At 28.8% G+C, this 23245-nt stretch overlaps 3 protein-coding genes across 3 annotated transcripts; 2 read left to right on the plus strand and 1 right to left on the minus strand.

Annotated features, from left to right (window-relative positions):
• The first annotated feature begins 2529 nt into the window (after positions 1 to 2529).
• On the plus strand, positions 2530 to 3883 carry LOC110635554 (zinc finger protein 1). Its single transcript, XM_021784938.2, has 2 exons — positions 2530 to 3605; positions 3763 to 3883. Exon 1 carries the CDS (start codon positions 2740 to 2742, stop codon positions 3598 to 3600), a length of 861 nt encoding a protein of 286 aa, XP_021640630.2. The 5' UTR covers positions 2530 to 2739; the 3' UTR covers positions 3601 to 3605; positions 3763 to 3883.
• Positions 3884 to 5932: 2049 nt separating this feature from the next.
• Positions 5933 to 8373, minus strand: LOC110635564 (uncharacterized protein At2g39795, mitochondrial). The gene is made up of 3 exons (XM_021784949.2): positions 8035 to 8373; positions 6960 to 7282; positions 5933 to 6615 (listed from the first exon to the last, which is right to left on the minus strand). Exons 1-3 carry the CDS (start codon positions 8272 to 8274, stop codon positions 6453 to 6455), a joined length of 726 nt encoding a protein of 241 aa, XP_021640641.2. The 5' UTR covers positions 8275 to 8373; the 3' UTR covers positions 5933 to 6452.
• A 10763-nt stretch (positions 8374 to 19136) lies between these two features.
• On the plus strand, positions 19137 to 20973 carry LOC110635572 (deSI-like protein At4g17486). The gene is made up of 3 exons (XM_021784957.2): positions 19137 to 19563; positions 20063 to 20350; positions 20529 to 20973. Exons 1-3 carry the CDS (start codon positions 19425 to 19427, stop codon positions 20771 to 20773), a joined length of 672 nt encoding a protein of 223 aa, XP_021640649.2. The 5' UTR covers positions 19137 to 19424; the 3' UTR covers positions 20774 to 20973.
• Positions 20974 to 23245: the final 2272 nt, after the last annotated feature.

Below are 23245 nucleotides of genomic sequence, written 5' to 3' on the forward strand. Positions count from 1 at the left end.
GAGGATTGTTCATTTTGGAAGCTCAAGGCCCTGTTTGGCAACATTAATTATTCTAATAGTTATTAGATATTTTACAAGCTATTATTAAATATTAGTTGTTAGTTGTTAATTATTTATATAGTGATTAAAGTAGAAGTGTTTAATAAAAAAGAGCTATTTAATTAGTTATTAAATGTAAATGTTGTGATATCATCTCGTTGATTATAATTAAAATACTCCATCAACCTCTAAAAGTTAGAAAGGTAATTTTTCAAAAAATGCTCCTTCAATCTTTAAATACTAATATAAATATTATGTCACCGAATATTATAATATACATAGGGTCAAAAATTGTTACCGAACAAGACCTCTCTATATAACTAAACCTGCAAAGAGTTAAAATGTCAATCTCAGTTAGTACAAATTTGGTGCTTTGAATAGAAATCACAGTGGGTGTTGTCATATTATGCACTTTAAATGGTTATGATGGATGGTCCATTTTTTGGACCCTTCTCTAATTGTTTTAAAGAAACCCCTCAAAAACAAATACTAGTGTTATCAATAATAAACATTTCATGGGGGTAAAGGACAATATAATCGATGAGACCTTTAATTAAGCATGTCTAGTCCCCACATAAAAAAAAAGCTTTGTGAATGATTAATTTGAGATGATTTTATAAATATATCTTGAAATTTAATGCATTATTAACTAAAAAAATAACTTATATTATTATTTTGATAAAAATAATATTATCCCTTAATATGATATATTTATAAAATTAATTCTATAATTTTTAAAATTATCTTTTATAGGTATTCTAAAAGTAAATGTCCTTGTGACCTAATAAGCTTAAAGAATCATAAAATTGATTGCTGCAATCTGTTTCAAAATTGAAAACCCAAAGTGATATGATCAAGTGACCTTAAAGTGTTAACTTATTGAAATATATATAGTTGCATAATTCATTTTAACTAAAGGAGCATATTTCCATAATTAAATAAATTATTCCTATGATTGTCAAGTACTGTGAATATTAATTAGTAGGTAAAAAAGAGCTTTGGACATTGAGAAAACTTCAATTTGAAACTTCATTTTGAGAAGTTAGCATTTTTTTTAGTTAGGATTAGGGAGTGAGAACTCGAATCTGAGTCTATCAGGTAAGCGATATATATTTAATTACTGAATCAAATCAAGTTAGCCAAGAAATTAGTACATTTGCATTAGTACATTTGCATCAGTGGAGTGAAGGAAAAGTGCAAATATTAATAGCAATTCATGTAGAAATTAATTCAGCAATAAAATTAATTAAGATAGAAGATTAATTTTGTGTGTGCTTAATGAGTTCTAATCTTGAAGATGACCTTGCATCACGCCTAAAAGCCCCTTAATGCATGAATGCTTGCACATGAATGTATTGCTCAATTGCTTGACTGAATAAAGATTCTTTGATTTGCAATCCACAAGTCAACATAATTCATGATTATAGCCAATAAGATTGTCAACAATCGCCCTTGATGACCATTCTCTTAGTGATCCCACACTAAGTGATCATAATATCTCAAGGTTCTTTAATCACACATCTAAATCGTTGTGTAAATTTGAAATTGAAACTAATCAAAATTGATTTTGAATTAAATTAAAATTGACAGCTTTAATTTTAAATAAAATCAATTTATTTATTAAAAAAAAATCAACTACAAATTAGAATTTGAATCGAGAGGATCTTACAATCCGATTCTGATCCCTTGAATTTTAAATCAAAATTGCTGATTCTATGGCCATTCATATATATATGAATATTAAAAAAAATAAATTAAATCTAATTTGATTAATGTATTCATACCTTTTGGGTCTCCCTATTCATTAATATGATGAAAATGAGCTTAATACCACAATAAACATAAACACATAGATAACAATTTTCACGGGATTATTTTTGTTACCCTTGATTTATCAAGTATTCAAAATACAAGATATATGATAGAATACATTTATTAAATATACGAATTCTACATATGAAATGAGTTTGGGCAAGAATTTCCCATTCTCACGTAGCTGCCCTAGAAAATCTAGGGGGGCAATTTGGAAAAGTCATTGTTGGTATGATGGGTGAGAATAAGATGGTAAGTATGCAAGATAATAAGTAGTAAGTAAGCAACTCCTCCTTATGGGTTTAGAACTTTACATGGCCAGGCCACATCTTTTCTAGGATGAGTCCATTCAACTGCCTCACATAATTCAGGAATCGAAAAAGAAAGACTAATAATTATTTTATCTAGGATTTTATATATATATGTCACCAAGTCATAGCCCATGAACATATCCATCCAAAAAAAGGTGTAAAACACAAAACCAAGAAATATAAAGAGACAGGAATGTGAAGACAAAGAAAAGGTAGAAAAAAACATCAAATGGGTATATATGTAAGGAAACAGAAGGTACATAATGTTCCTCATGAGTTTCAATCAAAAGCCTCGTGACACAGGAAACTCTCTCTCTCTCTCTCTCTCTCTCTCTCTCTCTCTCTCTCTCTCTCTCTCTATGTGTGTGTTTGTCTGTGTGTGAAAAGTCTTAGTCCCCATGTCCTACTATATATATTAAGACATTGTAACTGTAAAACAGTAGTATATATTCTTGCACAGATAGAGCCCAGCATTTATTACCATATCAATTAACATTTCACCTTCCTCTTGCTATTAAACCCAACCCCCCTCCTCCTCGCTCCATAAAGAGGAAATTCTCACTTCATAATTCACCACATGGAGCCTCCAAGATCAGAGGTTTGCCTCTCTGAAACTTCAAGCATCGTCTCAGTTTCAAATGCTCCTTCAATCCCATCCCTTAAAGTCTCAATGGACAGCCCAAAAGAGGCAAAACAGTTAGAAGAAGAAGAAGATGATGATGAAGAAGAAGAAGAAAGAGACCAAAAGCACCAAGAAGACACCAGTCATGATCTTGTATTGGATCTAAGCCTCTCTGGCAAAGATTCCAAGCCAAAGCTCAATCTCATCAATTCTTTTGACATGGAATCATCGCAGAAGTCGTCCTTGGATACTCCTCAAGGTAATGAAACTGAGCCTCGAATATTCTCATGCAACTATTGTCAAAGAAAATTTTATAGCTCACAGGCGCTTGGGGGTCACCAAAATGCACATAAGAGAGAAAGAACACTAGCTAAACGTGGACAAAGAATCAGTGCAGGCTCTTTCGGTCTTGGTCATCACCCTAACTCACACCTAAATCGGTACTCTAGCATGGCCTCCCTTCCTTTGCATGGCTCCTTGAATAGATCACTTGGAATCCAGGTGCACTCCATGATCCACAAGCCAACTTTTGTACCATTTTCCACCATTGGTTCTTCAAATATTTATGGGCAGAATGGATGGTCTAGACAACCTATTGATCAGCAACCGGCAGTTGGGAGGCTGGCATCGGACAGCTTTCATACGGGAACAAATATGGGATCATTTCCTAGTAATGGGGTTGCAAGATTTGAAATTGCAGAAAAATTTTCCCCGGCTGGGGAAAGAATTGGTGGATACTGGTGCGATGCTGGTGTTAACCATTTGAAGACTAAACAAGAAGATTTGCAAAAGCTTGACTTGTCACTCAAGCTCTAATATAAGTACAACCTCTTTCTTTCTTTCTTTCTTTCTTTTTTACAGTTCAAATACTCTATCTTCTCTTCTTCTTTGACTTTGTTTTGTTCTTTGCTACTACAGAATTTTTCATATATCTTCTTTAGCTGGATCTGTTGTAAATCCTTTCCTTTTTGGCTACAGAATACTACGACTCTAAGAGATTGGTTTCTTGCAATTCTTTAATTGGAAGATTGCCAAATTATGTACGTTTGGTGTTGAAACCTTGAACTTTGAAGGTGCTTTAGTGCTAGCCAAGTCATCATCTCCTTTTCTCTCTAAATTTAGATAGTTCTTAGTAAGAGAAGTTATTACTCCATAACCTTCATTTCCCATTTCTCTGCACTATTTCAGAATTCAAATTGGAATCATAATAGCAAAATAGCTAGGAATATATTTTAAATGTAGTTTCATTATAAAGAAAGAGAAAGAGGATTTTGGATATTTTAATATTTTGATATGCTGATACTTGTGTATAGTGAACCCAGAAATCAACCTTGGGGGTCTTTCATTGATGGGTTTTCGGTCTGTTTAACTTTTGTGTAGGATTGTTTGGATGCTAGTGATTGTCCTTTCAATTTTTTTTTTCTTAAGTTATATTTGCAACATGGTCCACTACACGTATAAAAGTTGGGACTAGCTACTGGACAAGGTCCACTAAATGTTATACAAAAGGAATGGTTGTGATTATATAAATGGCTACCATCTTTGACCCACTAGCAGTAGCAGTTGAAGAAATAGACCATCTCTATTTGGAAGGTGTGGCTCAAAGATGTAAGAAGAAGAATTGAAAGAGGTAGGTATAGCTAGCCATGTGAAAACAAGGGCACATAATGGCCCCTCAGGCCTCAGCTATGCAATCCACATCATTTTTCCTAATATATTATGTTGTGGTTAACTCTTGATATCCTTGATTTCTTACCTAAGAGATCTCATAAATGGGGTCCACTCAACGGTGGGTCCAAATCAATTTGATGCATACAATTAAGACCATGTTAATCATCATATTACAAACTTAATCTTTCCTAGAATCAAGATATAAATTAACGGAAAACCCTAATTATTATGACAGTTAATCCACACAGAAACCCTGCAATTAACAAAGGAAGTGATAGGGTAACAGGTGTATCACACAAGTCTTGACAATGGAATGGGACTTTTGGTGGGGTTTGGCCACGTGTTGAAATTCAGTTCGGCTGTCTATTTCTTGTGTTAGACTGGCTTTATCCCCCCTATATATTTTTGGCATTAAAAAATTGGCAACCTATGATTTTGCCTCTCATTTAAGAAACGCTTTCTGAAAAAGAGAAAAAGAAAGAAAAGTTAGAAAGAGATACAAGAAAAATGTGTTGTTATCATTTTGCTGAACTCAGTTTAGGTGAAAAAATTGAAGCAAGAATTAGTCTTCCCTCTTAAGTTCTTATAATATATTAAAGAATAAGAGACTGTTTGTTCATATTTACATTTAAAAATTAAGATTTGAATCCTTTTAAGATTTTATTTGTCCTCTTTCATTAACAAAAATCCAAATCCATCTTCCATAATACACAAGAAATGTGGAGCTATCATTCTATTGAAGACTTGGAAGTCGGTGAAAAATTAAAGCAAGAAATGGTCTTCACTCCTAGGATCTTTGATAATCAAAAGGAGATTGATAATCTTTATTTTATTTCAAGAAATAATCGTAAAGATTATTTATTTATTTATTTATTTATTTTTGGCCCAGATTGATCTTGGAAATATTTTACAACACCAAAAACATATATGACAGTTAGCATTTGTGTTTTACTATTTTTGGATTATTATTGTTTTCTTTGTTTCTTGGAAGGAAGGTAGTGAAGGGAAAAGGACTGGAAACCAAAGAGCTACTAGACCATCAAGATCTCTCCCTCTCTCTCTCACACACACACACAGATATATAAATAAACATATTGATCTTCTGTTCTGTTGTGATCAAGCTATAATTTTGGCAATTGAATATTAAGAAAGAGAAATATAAATGGAAAAAGAAAAAAGGAAAGATCAGACATATTTGCAAGATGAAAGTATCCTCCAACTCAAAGTAACTTTATCTTAAGGAGGAATAATTATAGTCCTATAAATTAATCGAATGCTACTAACAAACCATTAATTATGAAGCATACATTTGTTTTTCCATACAAAGCCTGCATATCTGTAAGCATTGTAATTGTGAAAATTTGAGAAAATCCATCGTCTTATATAATATTACATTACTTGTTCATTTCTGTTAAGTAAGGTTTGAAAGTTCAATATATTCAGAACACAGCAAAACCAACAGTTACTAAATGCAGCATTAAAATAAATAAATCTTTTATTTTCAGAAATGCAATGTACCAGTTCATTTCTAAGTCTCCATAGTCCTCTGTTTGGCACCTGTATTCACTATATTCATACTTACACGAAGTAAATCAATCTAAAAAAAGGTCAATTTGCTTGCAGAAATGATTATCTGTGATTTGGACATGTCAACCCAGGAGTTAGATGTCTCGTTCCCACCCCAACAGTTTAACTTCATTGAAGGCAAAATAATGTGCTTCTGCTTCACTTGTATATATACTTTCATCAGGTTGAAGAATAAGTTACAATCCAACATTCAATCATTGTTTGAACCCAGATAAATAGAGAATGGCATAAAACTGAATGATCCAAATTCCAAACAACTTTTAAACTCAGAAGCCCTTCAATTCTTCCCACCATGGAGATCCCCTCTTCAAATTCTAGTGAGATTTTGTATAGGTAGCCAAATTGACATCCTTGTTTAAAGTTCCATTAACCAATACACGGGTTAATGGATCATAATAAGAAAATAATCTTTACTTCTTCTCAATGTAAGATTTGACAATACCCATCCACTTAATGTACTCAGTTCTATCTTTGTTCTTCATGTATTCGTGCAAGAAAGCTGACATTTCATCATTTATACCCCTTGCGTCCAAGAATTCGTAGAGTGAATCTTGCAGTTCATCATCCAATTCCCTATAAACAATTAACAATCAGAAGGGTAGAAGGAGGAGAAGAAGAGAGGAAAGCATCCATGCTATCAAAAAAGAAAATCATGTGCCGCCATTTGGATTCTCATAAAATAGAACCAGAATTTAAATCCAAAATGAGCTGCTCTCTGGTTAGGGAAAAAGGTTTTATTCTAATGCTTTGGTAAAATGAAAAAGGAAGTTAGTGACTATCAAGTCAGTAATGTCACATTCATTTAGTATCTGTTTCTATTGGTTTCATGCAAATAACATCTCAATTGTCTTTCTTTTTCTTCCAGTTTTCCAGTAAATTAAAAGGTGCATCTAAAATAAATCAGTAAATTATCATACTTGAAATCAGGACCAACATAAGCTTGAGCTGGCATCTTCTCACTTGTGCGCGTGAAAAGCTTTGTAATTTCAATGGAATCTGGCCAAGCTGAGCACATAATCTCTAAAACATCGCCATTACTCTTAGAGATATTAACAATCAAAGTAATGTGAAGCTGCACATTGTCCTTGGTGATATCACCAGATATTGGACTTGGAACGCTTCCATCAAACATGGTTGCTTCTACCTTAATCTCCTCATTCCTTGCAAACTTCCTTTTTAACGTAATCCATTGCTCCCCTGGCTGGTCATCAATTGTAAAGGAATTGAACTTGGTAACGGGCTGAAAAATTAAATTTAAATGCATTATGCCAAAATCATTAGTCTGCTTAACCATTTGGTCTCTTTTTAACATTTGAAAATGGATTCTCTGTCGAACAAACAATCTATAATAGTTGAGAAAGAAAAAGGCTGGAAAAAAAAAAAACTAAAATTGGAAATTTCAGCTTAAAGCAGCATTCAAGATAACTAATAATTCTTTCTCCAATTTGAGTTGCTTTTCTAATCATAATTCCAGGAACAAAATAGAGGGACAGTTCCCAGTTAACATTAATAGTAACAGAATAAAATGGTCTTATAATCCTTCCAGTTATAGGAAATTAGCTGATGGAAAGAAAACAATAGTAAAAAATCAATGTTGTTGTAAATGTTTAATTAATTTTGTCAGTTAATTATTTTAAAAACCAAATGAAAACAGTAAAAGACCATAACCAACATCAACCAAGCCTATTAAGTATATACTAAAGAGCTCTTCCTGTGCAATTTTTCACTGTATACAGCATTTATAGTTTGCTTCTGATTCCAACTAATATTGTGATTCTTGAATAATACAAACCAAGAAGCAGACTTTAGAACTCAATGAAAACACATTTGCTACCCAGTTAACCAAAAAACAAAATCTTTAGGGTTTTAAAATTTCAGATTTTCTTTCCATTGTTATCATCCACCACAGATTAAGAAGAAAAAATAAATAAACAAAATTCAAAACAAGCAGAGATGAAAGAGGTATTTAAAGAAACAATGAATGAAGATTACTTCTTTAGGAGGGCCACGTTCCAGCTCGTATTGGATCTCGTTACGAAGGAGCCTGAGGATGTTATCTTGAAAGGCGGATTTGCGCATTTCTGATATGTAATTTCTGGTTACACTTGTTTGGGTTAATCCCAATTTGTCAGGAAGTGAAATGGGGTTTTGGCGCAATTGTTGAAGATGGGGAAACAGGGTTTTAGAAGGGAAGAAAAGGGTTCTTCTTAGAGAACGAATTAGGCGTGCCATTTTTTAAATGTAAAGAGGAAAAAGGCGAGCGTTTCTTCGTAGGCAAAGGGTTCAAGACTTCAGTGGGTTTCATTTCAGTAGGCTTTGAGGATGACGTGGAATGAGGTCAGAACGATTAGTCGTTTTTATTGAATTTTTAAGTGTAAAACCTCCACCTAGACTCAGCCAAGGGCCTATTCGACCGAGGCTGTCCTGGATCAACGGCCTTAAACTGGAGTTTAACTGGCCCCCGCTTCTTAAATCAAGACTGTAATCGATTTGGAACCGGCTTAATTCAATTTTTTTTAATTTATATTAAATTTGTATTTAGATCTTTTTATTTTTTATATTAAAAACTAAATAAATAATATTTAATAATTTAATAATACCTAGAATCAACTCGAAATTGAATCAAAATCATTTCAAACCAAAACTATTTCATACTGAAATCAAATTAAATTATAAAATTAATTGAACTAAATCAGAATCAGTCTGTGGCCAAGTCTCTTTCTAGCAGTCAATTTATTACCTGTTCACAGATGCTAAAATTTAGTGAAATTGCATGTGTTTTTTTATATATATAATTTTTGGTATTTTGGAAATTCTTTTGACAAATGCTTGATGAATTTGCTATTGGACCAATGGCCATATAGCATTTCTCAAATCATATGTTAGACAGGCACTCATTCATTTTTTTTAAGTAATAAATACAAAGAATTTATTAAATTAATTATTAGATAATTGTTAATTATGATAAGATTCACCATAATTAATAACAATAATATTAACATTATATATACAATGGTATATTTTAAAATTTCAAAATTTTCCATAGATATGTAATGAATCTTGGAAGGTCTTTTAGAAGTAGACAAAATTCTACCAAAAAAAGAGAGGAGAAGATAAAGTACAATTCTACCCCCCACATGCATTAGAACATCCAAACCATTTGGTTTATTATAAATGGAGAAAAATAAATATCAAGCCCTATGTGCTCAAGCTTAGCCACGCCTAGCCCAAGACTAGGTTGGAGTTGGAGTGGATATTGAATTTGAGTAACATGAGTGGAGCTATTTACCAACTTTGCCTAGCCACTAAGAAATTGGTGTTCAAATTTGGTAAATATTAGGGAAATGATGAGGGTAGGCACCTGAAGTTATGCTGTAGACACCAAATTTAATCGGGAACCACAAAATTTGCAGAATAAGCAAACTCTTAACATGTGACATGTTAGTTCAAAGGTTTCTCCAGGGAAACAAAATGAATTTTACTGGTAAAATAAAAACCTGAAGTGAAGTGCAAGATAGGCAATTTTAAACCATCAGTCACAGCTTAAGCATTAAGCACCTTTAAGCATCTTACACAACTCACAGAGTCAATTCTACAATGAAATTTAAATGAAATTTTTTCTTATTTATATTCGATCTACTATGAATCTAAGACACAAAATGTATAATGAAATTCACATATTAAATACATGAATACTACATATTTATATATTACATAAATGACAGACTAAATTTATACAAGAATTTTCCGAACTTTACTTTGAATAGATTTTGCAATAAGTATCACAATAACTATAAAACACTAGAGAAACTTCACTTTAAATTTCTTTACACATTGTTTCATGTATGACATTTTTAAATTTATTGAATTTTTTTTTTTAGAAAAAAAGTGTATTATACTATACATGTAAATTTAAGGCACATATATAATCGTATAAAGAGAAAAAAATTAATATAAAAATTTACGTGGTTCGACCATAAAGTCTACTTTCACGGATAAAATGAGAGAAAAAATTCAACTATGATGAAAAAGAGTAAGATATAGAACTCACAAATTTTAATTCCAGTGTGTTTCTCGAATATTTCATAAATCAATCATAAAAGTAGAATAATATAATATTTATACTAGTTTATACTGTGAGGGAAATTGCCTCACATCATATTTTATTCAAATCAGATCGCAATATGAAATTTTCGAATCGGATCATAATTCAGATTCATGAAAATTTATCCAAAATTTAGGTCACATAAAATAACAATGTGTTACTACCATTTTTAATATTTTCAACTTACTGCCACATATAAAATTCTTTGATGTACTGATACATGGGTGCACTCCAATATTAGCTAACCACACTTGCTTCACCACTGATTTAGATTGAAATTTAAATTCCACCTTATAATTTGCCTCTCTCCCTCTTCATTTCCTTTTTGCTGTCTTTTTATTTATAATTGACAAGTAATGGAGAGACAGTTTCCACAATCCTCAATCACTTTGACATTAACAATTGGCACATGTATCAGAATTACCCTTCTCATAAAAGAAGAAAATTGAATTGTCACTCTTGTTCCTATAAAAGTTTGAAAAGCCTATTTCCTTTTCCATGACAATTGTGCCATTATACATTGTCACTAGATAGCCCGTCTATCATCAACCCAACACATACGGGCTCTGTCAAACCAAAACTCCCTTCACTATAGGAAATTTATATAATATTTCAACGGTAGATAAAAATAATGTTGATTTTTTTTATAAAAATATGTTCAATAATATTAACTGTTTTAATAGTTATTAATTATTTTAGTGACTGTTAACTTTTAGAAATTAATTATTAGTGTTAACTGTTAAAGTAAAAGTGTTCAATAAAAATAATTATTAAATTAGCTGTTAAATATAAAAATAATTATATAATCTTATTATTTTAATCAAAACGCTCTTCAACCTCTAAAAATTATGAGGATAGCTTTTCATGAATCACTCTCTTAACTTATAAATATTAATATAAATACTATACTATTGAATAATATAAATAAAAGAAATAATATATTAATTAAGTTTAAAATATTAAACATTACCTTAAAAGTTATTATGAAATAACGCGCGAACTCTTTTTTTCATAATATGGAAAGTCGATGCAACATATTTTGAAAGATAGTTCATATATATAAAATATTAAAAAATATATAATTTTTTAAGTTGTAATGAGCTTTATGCTCATTTAAAAATGCATCATTTGAATTCGAGACATGCATTTAAGAATTAATTTTTGGATCGCGTCATAAAAATAAAATTGATAATGATAAATTAGAAAGCAAATCAAGATGACATTACAAAATATTAGCCACTTTCAAATTTAAATTTTGTAATTTTGACAAGAATAATATATTTTTTATTGAATTTAAAAACTAAATTTAATATAGTATATAAAAATTATATAAATTTACAAAAAATTACCAAAAAAAATCTCTATTTTCAATTTTTTTATAATTATACTCTATACTAATTAAATTTTTAAGTAAACTCAACATATTTTTTTTATTTTACCAATTATATATCCTATTGTCACTTATACCCTTAAATCACTAACGGAGCTGCCACGTCATGCAACATTAGATGCTATGTTATGCTAGTGATACTGTATAATTAGAAAAAAGTTGAAAAGTATAGAGTTTAATTAGAAATTTAATTAATATATAATATAATTGCAAAATAATTTAAAGTACAAGTTTTTGTGGTAATTTCTCCTAAAATTACTCACAATCCATTTTAATATATATAGAATTTCTAATTATTTTTAAAATTGAGAATTAATAGAGAAATATCTAAAATGATATGAAAAAAAGTAATGTCGAAAAGATTTATAATCTTAATATTAATATGGAATTAATTTCCAACATAATTAAAAGGTAAAAAAGATTCATATAGCTAACTTTAACTAGCTTAGGGGACTTAATTACTATTATCGTGGTATATAATTTAATTAATTATATATAACTTTTTGTAGTAAATATTTTATGATAAATTATTTTTTAGTCTTTAAATTATATTAGAGACGGCAATATATAAAATATTCATGAAAATCATTATATTCGAATCCAATTAGTATTTTAAATATCCAAACTCATCATAAACTCGATTATATTACATAACCAATACTTAAATATGTTTGAATTTATATATTTTAATTATTAATTTACATAAAATATATTTATAATTAATAATTTATACTTTAAAATTTAATAATTTTAAAAAATTAAAAAAAATGATTAATTAAACTTTATACTTTTCAACTTTTCCTTATTATATCTTTCTAGTGAATTAACGGTACAATTGGTAATAGTATATAATTAATTAATAAAAGTTAAAAATATAGAGTTTAATTGACAAATTTAATTAATATAGAATATAATTTAAAAAATTATGAATACATTTTTTTAACAAATTTTTCAAAAAGTTATTTAAGATAATAATTTTTATATATGTTATGCCACCCATTCTTAGTAATGGGTTTTATAAAGTAAGATGAAAATTCAGAACTCATTTTCATAGCAACCTTTTAACAACTTAAGATAAGATTAATTACCAATTAAAAAGATGTTTATCTAATAAAATGCCAATGAAATTATACAAGTTTTCAATAATCTTATCTATTATTACAATTAAATATGGCAACTCCTTTCCTATGAAAGGACAAATATATAACTCAACAGCGAACTCAAGCCTAGATTTACTATTCAAGCAAGCAAGACACAAATATACGAATTTTCTTATATAAACTTGGTCTATTATGAATTCAATATATAAGAGATACTAGGATTATACTCGGGAGTTTTGTCACACCTACTTCTCGTAAGATGTAACATGATTCTATGGTATATCTAATAAATTACCGTACTTCGCCTACCGATAACCCATTAAATATAATACAAGGGATTTTAAAACAATTTTCGATCATTTTTATGGTGGTGAGAACATTGAATATTTATTAAAAAGTTTTTAATTGAAATTTTGATCATGGATTAAATACTCAATTAAAATCTGGTGTTACGAAAATTTTTCAAAATTTCAACAGAGTGCCAGCTATATTTTGAGAAAACAGTTCTTCAAACCTGAAAAAAAAAAATACTCCCAATATAGTTTCTCAACCACAACTCCAATAAAATCAATTTAATCTCCTGATTCAATCTCAGCAATTAATAAATCATTCCCAACAGTCAACTCAATTCATTTTCAAGCCAAACTTATCATGAAAGAAACATTTAATTAATTACAGAACTCAGGAAGAAACTTGAACATTACATTCATTAGGGTAATAAAATTAATATTACAAAACTATACAGGTAAATAAAATCTCAAATTTACGTTATAATAATTTGCATTTAATTACATACTAAAATAATATTACAAGAATTTTTGTACAACTACTTAAATAATTTACATACATATTATTACATGAATATATCAAAATATAATGTACAAGGGTATACTTATGATATATCCGGAGCTAGTCCCAATGTGTCTTCAAGGAATCTTACTCAACTGCTCTATATTTCTTTCACCTGCGATAGCATACAAAGTTATCGCTGAGCGGTGAACTCAGTGGTGCACAACTATAATTTAAAACATAATACACTATACATTGAAAAAAAATTATAGCAAAGAATTTGGACATCTTGAAAATTCATCAAATCAAAATCAATATTTAAATGACATTAATCAGGAAATTCAATTTAGCAATCATAACTGAATATTTAAAATAATTCCATCAATTTATGGAAATAAAGAGAAAATTTCACTAAAATCAATTATGTACAATTCTCATTTTAAAAAATCACCATTGCTCATTTTTTAAAAACCATTCTTAATCTCACTAACTCTATGCAAGACTAATCCGTAAGAGCCATCTTCGAAGTAATTCTCACTCTCTATGGTCGGGGAGATCGAATCGTCGTGCACATTACATCCACGCAACAAGTTACTTCCGAAAAGGGCCAAGTTAAACTTATATATAACCTCTGATAAGAGAGGATCTAAGCATGTACACATACCATGGTAATCAAAACAAAGTTAACTCTAGTGTCTCCTCAACAAATGAGAGATAGGTAATAACCAAGTCAAGCATCTATAGTGAGATATAAAATAATCTCGTAAATTTCATTATTCTTTTTGTGAGCATAAAATTCACAATACAATTCAATTCAATGTCAATTCCAATATCTAATATTTTTTTTTTTTGCCCATCACAATTCAAAACATATTTTATCCATTTCCCATTTAACCATATTCGAATCATAATTTCCCAAGCAAAATTCTTTTCAATCCATAATAACTATAAAGTCATAATTTAAACATTTCCCAAAACTAAACTCATTCTTAATCTAACACATTTTCATACTTGTTGAAATAAGTTCAATGCTTAAAAAACATAATGCATAAAGAAAATAAACTCATTTAGTCAAAGGAAATATGCAAAACATTATAAATGAAAAACTAGTTGTGCACGAACCTCTTTATTGACTTAGTTTACTCCAATTTTCATTTTTCCTTCGAATATCCCTTTCCAACTAAAACATATAAATTTAAAGTGTTTCAGTATCCATTCAATCCATTTCTAATAATTAATTCCAAAATTTTCTTTGCAGACTTATCCTACCCATTACAGTTTATAAATTCGGGTCATTTATATTTTTGTGTATAGTGGCACTATTCATAGCATTATTTAAGCCAAAATATTGACTTTTTCCTTCTTAATAGGTATGTGAATTCTAATTACACCCACATACCACATTTTGAGTGTCAAATTTGTTGGCATTAATTGTCAATTTAATTTCTAATTTCCCTAGGTGAAATTCCAAAAATTCAGTTTTGATTCATTGTTTTCTATTGTTCTATTGGTCTGTTTACAGTGGAAATTTGGCTAAATGTCCCCCATCAAAGCTATTCCTTATTGTCTTAACTTTAATTTCCTTTTTAAATAACTCAATTTGGAGTTTTTTAGCTCAAGTTATATCTATTTTTCTAAGGCTGTCCGGATTGGTAACAACCCAGAATTCTGGGCACAATTCTGGTTCTGGCAGTTTTGAGCAACCAACTTTGGTTGACAATTTGACTTGGTTATGGACAGAATTTGGGTTTATGTTCTTCATGAAAGTTGTAGTACTATGTTATGGCTTTCCAATGGTTTAACAATCAGATTATTTGGACCTTTCTACACCAAGTTATGACTAAATGAACAAATATTGTTCATTTAGTCATTTCTGTACAGTGGCAATGTGCCGACCTAATTTTACACTACTTTGTGTTTAGTTTTAATGTAAGGTTTCTTCATCAAAATTGTTGCATTATGTTATAGTTTTCATCTCCAATTAGCCTCACATCAATTAGAGCAACCAATTTCCAGTTATACCTATTTGAATGGATAAGGGTCAAGCTGTCTAGAATTGAACATCACACATTCACAATCCCATTTCAATTTTTAACCATTCAAACACATTCTAAATTACACCAATTAACCATTTTAAACCTCAATTAGGTCAAGGTACATCAATTTACTAAATTCTCAAAAATTTCCCCTAAAATCCTAAGGGTCAAGAACCCTAATTTCCTAATTTCTTCAATTCATGAAATTTACACATACACATCATCTATACAACATTAATTCACCAAGAATTCATGGTTAGTTTAACTAAACACCATCAATTCCAACTTATCCCTAGCATGACCAAAATTCATGGGGTCTCTTTACTTGTATAATTCTTTCAATTTTTCATCAAATTTCAACTTAATTCAAGAATTTAAGCATAAAGATAAGGAAAGAATTGAAGGAATAACACTAACTTTTGTACAGCTTTTCAATCTTCTTAATTCTCCAATTTTTCTCAAATTTCTTTCTTCTACACTTCTTACCAAAGCTCAATTACTAATTTTCTTTAAGGAAAGTAGGGGATTTAGGGTTGAAATTAGGGTTTAGGAAGCTTAAACATAAGCTTCCATGGTGGAAATTGAGAGAGAGAACCAAGAGAGAGAGGGGGCGGCAAGTATGGGAAGAAAAAGACCAAATTATTTTGATTTTGATTTTGATTTTATGTATATTTATCTTAAATTTGACTTAGTCAAATTAAATAATTAAATGATAATTATTTATAAGGTCATGCCTATGTCACTTGTATGATGTCATTAATCTTTTATTTTATTTTCTTTTCTTTTTCAATTTAATTATATATTTGACAATTTTAATTTCTCATATTTTATTGGATAGTTAGGTCATGAGTCACCTCTAGGGGTGAATTGATCAATTTGCCCTTCGCCAGTCTGATCCGGTTTACTAAAAATTCAGTATTTCTTCGAGAACTCTGACCTAATTATTTGATCTACTTATTAACTCTTTTCTGTGATTTTCTCTTTTCTTATAGCTTTGCAATAATTCTTAGGCTTGCGGTGTCACAATGCCATATACAAAAATAGAGTTATAACTGATCTTGCAGTGATACGGTCACCCATCGCTGTGACCCCTGGTTCATTTAACCAATTATGCTTTATTTCTTTTATTTCCTTTTTACCTTCATGTATGCTATTTATTTTTGTTCAGAGCTTTTTCTAGATGGCTTCAATATAGTTCTAATCCTCTTAATTGTCCAGACCTACACCGGTCATCGAAACAGTGAGATGCACAGAACTATGCATATAGGGGTGTTGCAAGTTTTGAATCAAATCAAAAAATCATATCAAATTGATAGAAGTCATATTGAATCAGAATTATTTTGATATTTTGATTCAATTCTGATTTTTCATTAAGAACTGAATTGAAACCATACCGAATTGAAACTGAATCAAAAATCTAATTTATATATATATTTTTCTATATATTTTTAGATATATTATATGCTTTTAATATATATATATATATATATATATATATATATATATATATATATATATATATATATATAAACTAAAGACAACCTAGTATTGTATTTTATTTCTCTATTTTTTTAAATAATTTTAGTTATAAATACATCAAATTACCTTATAATTCTTAATTATAAATATACTATTATACTATATATATTAATTCATAATTATAGTGATATCTTATAATTAAATATTACATAATTAATAAATAGTTAAAATGTTATTATATGATATACTTATAGTATTATATTATATATTATACTTACACTTAAATTATATATGCACTTTATAGTTAAAATTATATAATTTAGAAATAGTTAGAAGATATATTATATTATATATTATGTATTAATAACTCAATTTAAAAGTTAAATGCTAATTAAATATGACTTTTTTAGAGAAATAATTACAAAAAATTATTTCAAGAACCGAGAATCAAACTGAAACCGTACTAAACTTAATCAGAACTAAAGAACCATACTGAACTAGAACTGAAACAACGAAGAAGCGAATTGAAATCTTAATGAAATTTTGATTCGATTTCAGTTCCTAGGCAAATTCAAAACAAACCGAAATTACACACTCCTAAGAGATATAATAAAACTTCTTTATTAAATAGGTAAATTTTATATATTTATATTTTAAATATGCATTCGTGTATACACGTTTGGAGTTTTTTTTTTTTTAATTTTATTTAATTTTTTGAAACCTCCCCTTCAAGGGGACACTTAACTACTACTTGGTTCTTTCGTCAAAATAATTCTTAAACCTATTGACTTTAACACAACAACACAAATTAGAAGACTTTTTTTATTAAAGAAAAAAGAATAAATTTATGATTAATTCGTGTGGTAATCTAGTTAATCATGATTACACCAAAATCACCACCATCTGACTGGGTCCCACTTTAATTCTCTGCACCTAATCATATGATTGTATTCCTATTCCTTTTATCCTATATCATAATATAATATCATACCCCACTAAGCATCATAATTAGTAAACCTTACTTTCTCCCAAAAATATTTCAATTATTAAAACTCTTAGATCAAACACTCACATACGTGAGTTAGATATGCCGGGGTTGGTCATTCAGAATCTCATATTGAATATAAATTATGTGTATAAATTATATAAGTATAAGAATTCTGTTAAAATTATAATTTTAACAGAGTTCATTCCTATTATTTATACGTATTTTATCTATTGAAAAAAAAAAAAAACTCACATCTCACTAATATACCCCTCCTTTTAATTGTTCCTCTCTTCTTTTTTACAAGTGATGTCATAAATTAATTTATGCATATTATACTAAACAAGTTCTTTATTTGAAAAAAAAAATCGTTTGTAACATTTATAAATATTATATTTATTTTTATTTACCTAGTTAAAAATAAATTATTTGTATGAAAACATAATATAATTGATCTTTCTTCACTTGCAGGACATAAGGAGAGAAAATCTCCTTATCTATTTATTTTAAAACTAGTTAAATGCTTATACTATACACAAATTTAATAAAAATTAATTTTTATATTTAATTTAAATTCAAATAATTTTCTTTTTATTAAAATTATTTTTAATATTTGTTTAATTTGATCATTAAAATTTATAACATATAACTATAATACTCTCATTTAATATTTTATTTTTAATATTTACAAATCCAATTTAATATTTCTAATAAAATTACATTTTTTTATCATTTTTATAAAATAATAGCCATAAATTACAAATTAATTATCATTTAATATAATTTATTATTTTATTTTAAAATTATAAATTTAACATAATTAATTAAAGGAAAAAATAAAAAATTAATATAATAACATTAATTAGTAAATTAAACTCTTTTTAAAAAGTGACACGTGACAATTTTCAAAGAAAATTTGACCTATTTTATTTTATAATATAGACTTATAAATTATTCACTTTTATAAAAAAAAAAAAAGAGATTATGCCTTTATTTATTGAATTCAAAAAATAAATAAATTATTTACAGCAAAAATAAGATATTTGAGAAATAAAAAAAATGTTTTTTGTTTTACTTAAATTCATTCATCAATTGAATTAACATTTAAAAAAATATATTTTTATATATTAAATCCAAAAGCAAGCTATGATATTAATAATTCACTAAGCATAGTCTAACTTTAAAACAAATACATAGAGGCACTACCAGCCGCCGGTGATGTCCCTAAATAGAGGATTATCATTCCCTTTAACCAGATTTCAGAAAACTTAAAGAAAAAGGAGAGAGAAAGAAAGAAAGAAATCCATAATTTAATCAGAAATCAAAACCACACCCACTTTTAAGTAGTCTTTTATTTACTTGTAAAGAGTGAGAGAGTTCATTTTTTATACCAGTCGAAAACGACACAGCTATCATGTCATCTATCATATAATGCATTTTCTTGCATAAGGAGGTTGGCTGCTGAGGCCTGAGGTGATACAAAACAAAAGAAAAGAAAATGTTGTGTAGAAAGAAATTGAGTTCTGATGACGATACAGGAGGATCTGTGCCAGTGTATCTTAATGTTTATGATCTCACTCCAATTAATGGCTATGCTTATTGGCTTGGGCTTGGAGTCTATCATTCTGGGGTTCAAGGTTCTTGAATTTTCTAATTTACTTTTTTTTTTATTTATTTTATTTTAAATTTGGTTTCTTTTTATGTTGCATTGGCTGCTAGTTAGATCTGTTCTTGTGTAGGATTTTGTTGTTCAGATCTCTTGCTGTGTTTTAGTTCAATTCTTGAATGGTCATTTGTTGCTTTATTTTGAGAGCTATCTTATTGTTTGGTTAATGGGAATGTGCAAGAAAATGAAAAAAGGGATACAATTTAGGATTTCATATGTTTCTCTTTCTTCCCCCTGTCATGGGATTCATGGGGACATTTAGACTTCATTGAAGCTTTAGGCAGAATTGGATTCTTCCGTCTGGAAATGCAAAAATCTTTCGGGAATGATTGTGAACTGTATACAATACTGTTTCTCTTTTACCTTTCTGGGTTTCTTTCTTTCCCCTTTTTTTTAACATTTCTGTGTCAAATACCAGAAAGTGCAATATGTTCCTGTAAGATAACTTTCTGTTTTTCTTTTGAATGCAGTTCATGGTGTTGAGTATGCTTTCGGGGCTCACGAGTACTCAACAACAGGAATTTTCGAAGGAGAACCAAAACAGTGCGATGGATTTACATTTAGAAAGACAATTTTGATTGGAAAAACAGAAATGGGGCTTGCAGAGGTAAGGGCAGTAATGGAGGAACTTGCAGAGGAATATAAAGGAAATGCTTATAATTTGATTACCAAGAACTGTAACCATTTCTGCAATGATGCTTGCATTAGAATTACTGGTAATCCCATCCCAAGCTGGGTTAATCGCCTTGCAAGAATTGGTAAGGGACTCATCTTCTTTGAAATGCAATTCGAACATTTACTATTTGAGTTAGCACATCTAGAAATACAAATGTTCTCATGAGATCCGTGCATTAGTGCTGGTATAATTGTATGATGGCGCCCTCCTAACATTGTAAGGTGTTCTTATACATGATTTTTTTTTTTTTTTTTTTGCAGGTTTTCTATGCAAATGTGTTCTTCCTGCAAATTTAAATTCAACAAAAGTCAGCAACCATAAAATGGAAGAGAAGGTTGATGAAACAGAGAAGGAAAAATTGACAAGTATGTCCAATAGATTTACATCATCTTCTAATTCATCATCATCTTCTTCATCATCTCCTTCTGGAAATCAAATCCGTGGTAGAAGTAGAAGCAGACGTGCTCTTCCACCATCTTCTCCCTTGATTTCTTCATCACCTTGATGATCATAAATTTCAAGAATTGATCTTTTTTTTCTTTTATTTCTTGAAAATTTCCAAAGAAGGGGAGAAAGTTTTTATTTATATTTTCCTTTTAATTTTTTTTTGGGTTCATTATTTTCTGGGATTATTTATGGTGCTAACATTTTCTTGAGTTATGCAGGCATGCAGCACATATACGTACGTGTGTATGCTTTTTTTTTTTTTTTAAATAATTATGTCTCTGTAACACTATCCAAGTTGACCTAATTTCTTTGGTTTCTTGTAGCCACCAAAACTTTGCTTTTGACAAATTTATATCGCATGCATGGAGAAATGAAATTGAGCATGAGATATTATCCCCCTGTACATTTTCATTTTCAAGAGCATATAAGCAAAGATTTACATGTTCTTCAATTTGAAGGAAAGATCTTGTGAAAAAGGGCAAGGTGAAGTTAAACTTATAAAAAAAATTAAAGGAATGCTTGGAGACTTGGAACTTGAAAAGTCTTGCAAAATTGGGGAAAACAAAGAAAGAAAGAGAAAGCAGAGAATATGTGCTTTATTCTTTGCTTTCCCTTGCAATGGAATTCAATAATCAGATGCGTCCCAGTCCACTATTTTTAGTCTGAAATGGTTCCATAGCAAAAAGAAGGGAATAGCTTGTCATATTGTAATGGAGGACTCTTGGTTTTTGTGATTGAATATGCTTCAACTTTAATTTGGTGCATCATATGAGCAACCCCTATATGCTTTCCTTCAAATTGTAAAAGAATAGGTAAAATAAATTTAATGTCAAAAGAAGGTTACTATCAAGTACCAACTCTTCAATTCTTCATCACTTTTTTTTTTTAATTGTACCCGATAATAAGTCATTATATGTTTTTATAATTGGGGAGTAAATATCACGCGCTAATCCAATATCATGGATATTTTCATAAAAATTATTAAATTTTATTTTCATAAAATTTATTAAACTTTAATTTAATTTTATAAAAATTATTATGACTAAAAATTAAAAATTTTCAAATTAACTTATTAATTTTTTAACTATTTTATAAACAAAATTATTTTATTTTATTAGTTTCTTATAAAATAATATAAGATGCAGAAAATGTATTTAGCTATTTCTATCATTGGCAAATCACTTGATTTATATAAAAAAAATTAAAATTTAATAAAATTTTATAAAAACACTAATAAAGTTAAGGGATAATACGTGATATTTACCTCTAAGTGAAAAGAAAACATCGCCACATCCCCTCCCTTTTGGCTAGGTGGGCGTCACTTGATTGGACCAACATCTCATACCGCTACATGGGATTAAAAATTATTTAAAAAAAAAAATAGACAATTTTACAGAGTAATTTTTTATAGAGTTAAAAATTAATAGAGATAACTACGTCTCATCTATGAAGAGAAATTAAAAAAAAAAAAAAACTATATATATGAAATATTTTTCAATATCTAAAGTCAATCACAACCCAACATTTTCACAATGCAAAAGAACGTTTTTGAATTTTAGGGATCATTTAGTATAATTTTGTCCTTTACTTTTAGCTTTTTATCGTTCAATTTTATTTTGGAAAACAAGAATACATTTTCTGGTATATTTTTTATTTTAAAAAACCAAAAAAACACATATATAAATACTTTAAATCTATCAATTTCTTTATTAGTTGAACAAAAACCTCAAAATATAAAATGGAAGCCACAAAATAGAGTTTTTTTATGTTTTGTTTGTTGAGCTTCTTATTTTTCAATTATGTACTACTGAGCTCTTTAAACACGTTAGAGACTTACTTAATGGCACAAATAAAATTCAAGAAACATTTGTTAATACAAGTGTTTTTTTTTTTTTTGAAGGAATTAAGTAGGCTCTGTTAGGGGTGGCCACGGTTCGATTTTGAACCGGAACCAGTTCGGTCAAAACCGAACCAAAACCGGTCAAAACCGAAACCGGCTTCGAACCTAATCGAAACCGTCATTCTGCTGTTTAGTTCAGGTTCGTATTTTTTAAGAACTGTGAACCGGCGATTCCGAACTGGATTAAACCGACGATTTCAAACCGGATTAAACCGGCAATTTAAATATAAAAAAATTCAATAAATATATTACCTCACTCCTAATTCATTTATATATATCATTAATTCTCTACACAATTATTCTCTGCATTTTCTTCAATTCTTAATATTTTTTCAATTTTTCTCAAATTCTCTAAATAATTATTTTCTACACTCATTTTAATTTTCAATACTCTCTCAATTTTCCTACTTTATTATTTTATATACTTACTGAAATTTTCAATACTACCTCATTTACTTTGTTATTACTTTAAATCCTTAATAAAATTTTCAATACCCTCTATTTTAATTTTTTTTTCTTTTATACTTTTTAATTATCAATTATTATATAATTTAAAAAAAAAGGTAAGTAATAAAATTAGAAATTTTTATTCGTCTAAATTCTAAAGGGATATTTAGGCAAAATTAAGTT

Source organism: Hevea brasiliensis, chromosome 1 (genome assembly GCF_030052815.1).
Source record: "Hevea brasiliensis isolate MT/VB/25A 57/8 chromosome 1, ASM3005281v1, whole genome shotgun sequence".
Lineage (NCBI taxonomy): Eukaryota > Viridiplantae > Streptophyta > Magnoliopsida > Malpighiales > Euphorbiaceae > Hevea > Hevea brasiliensis.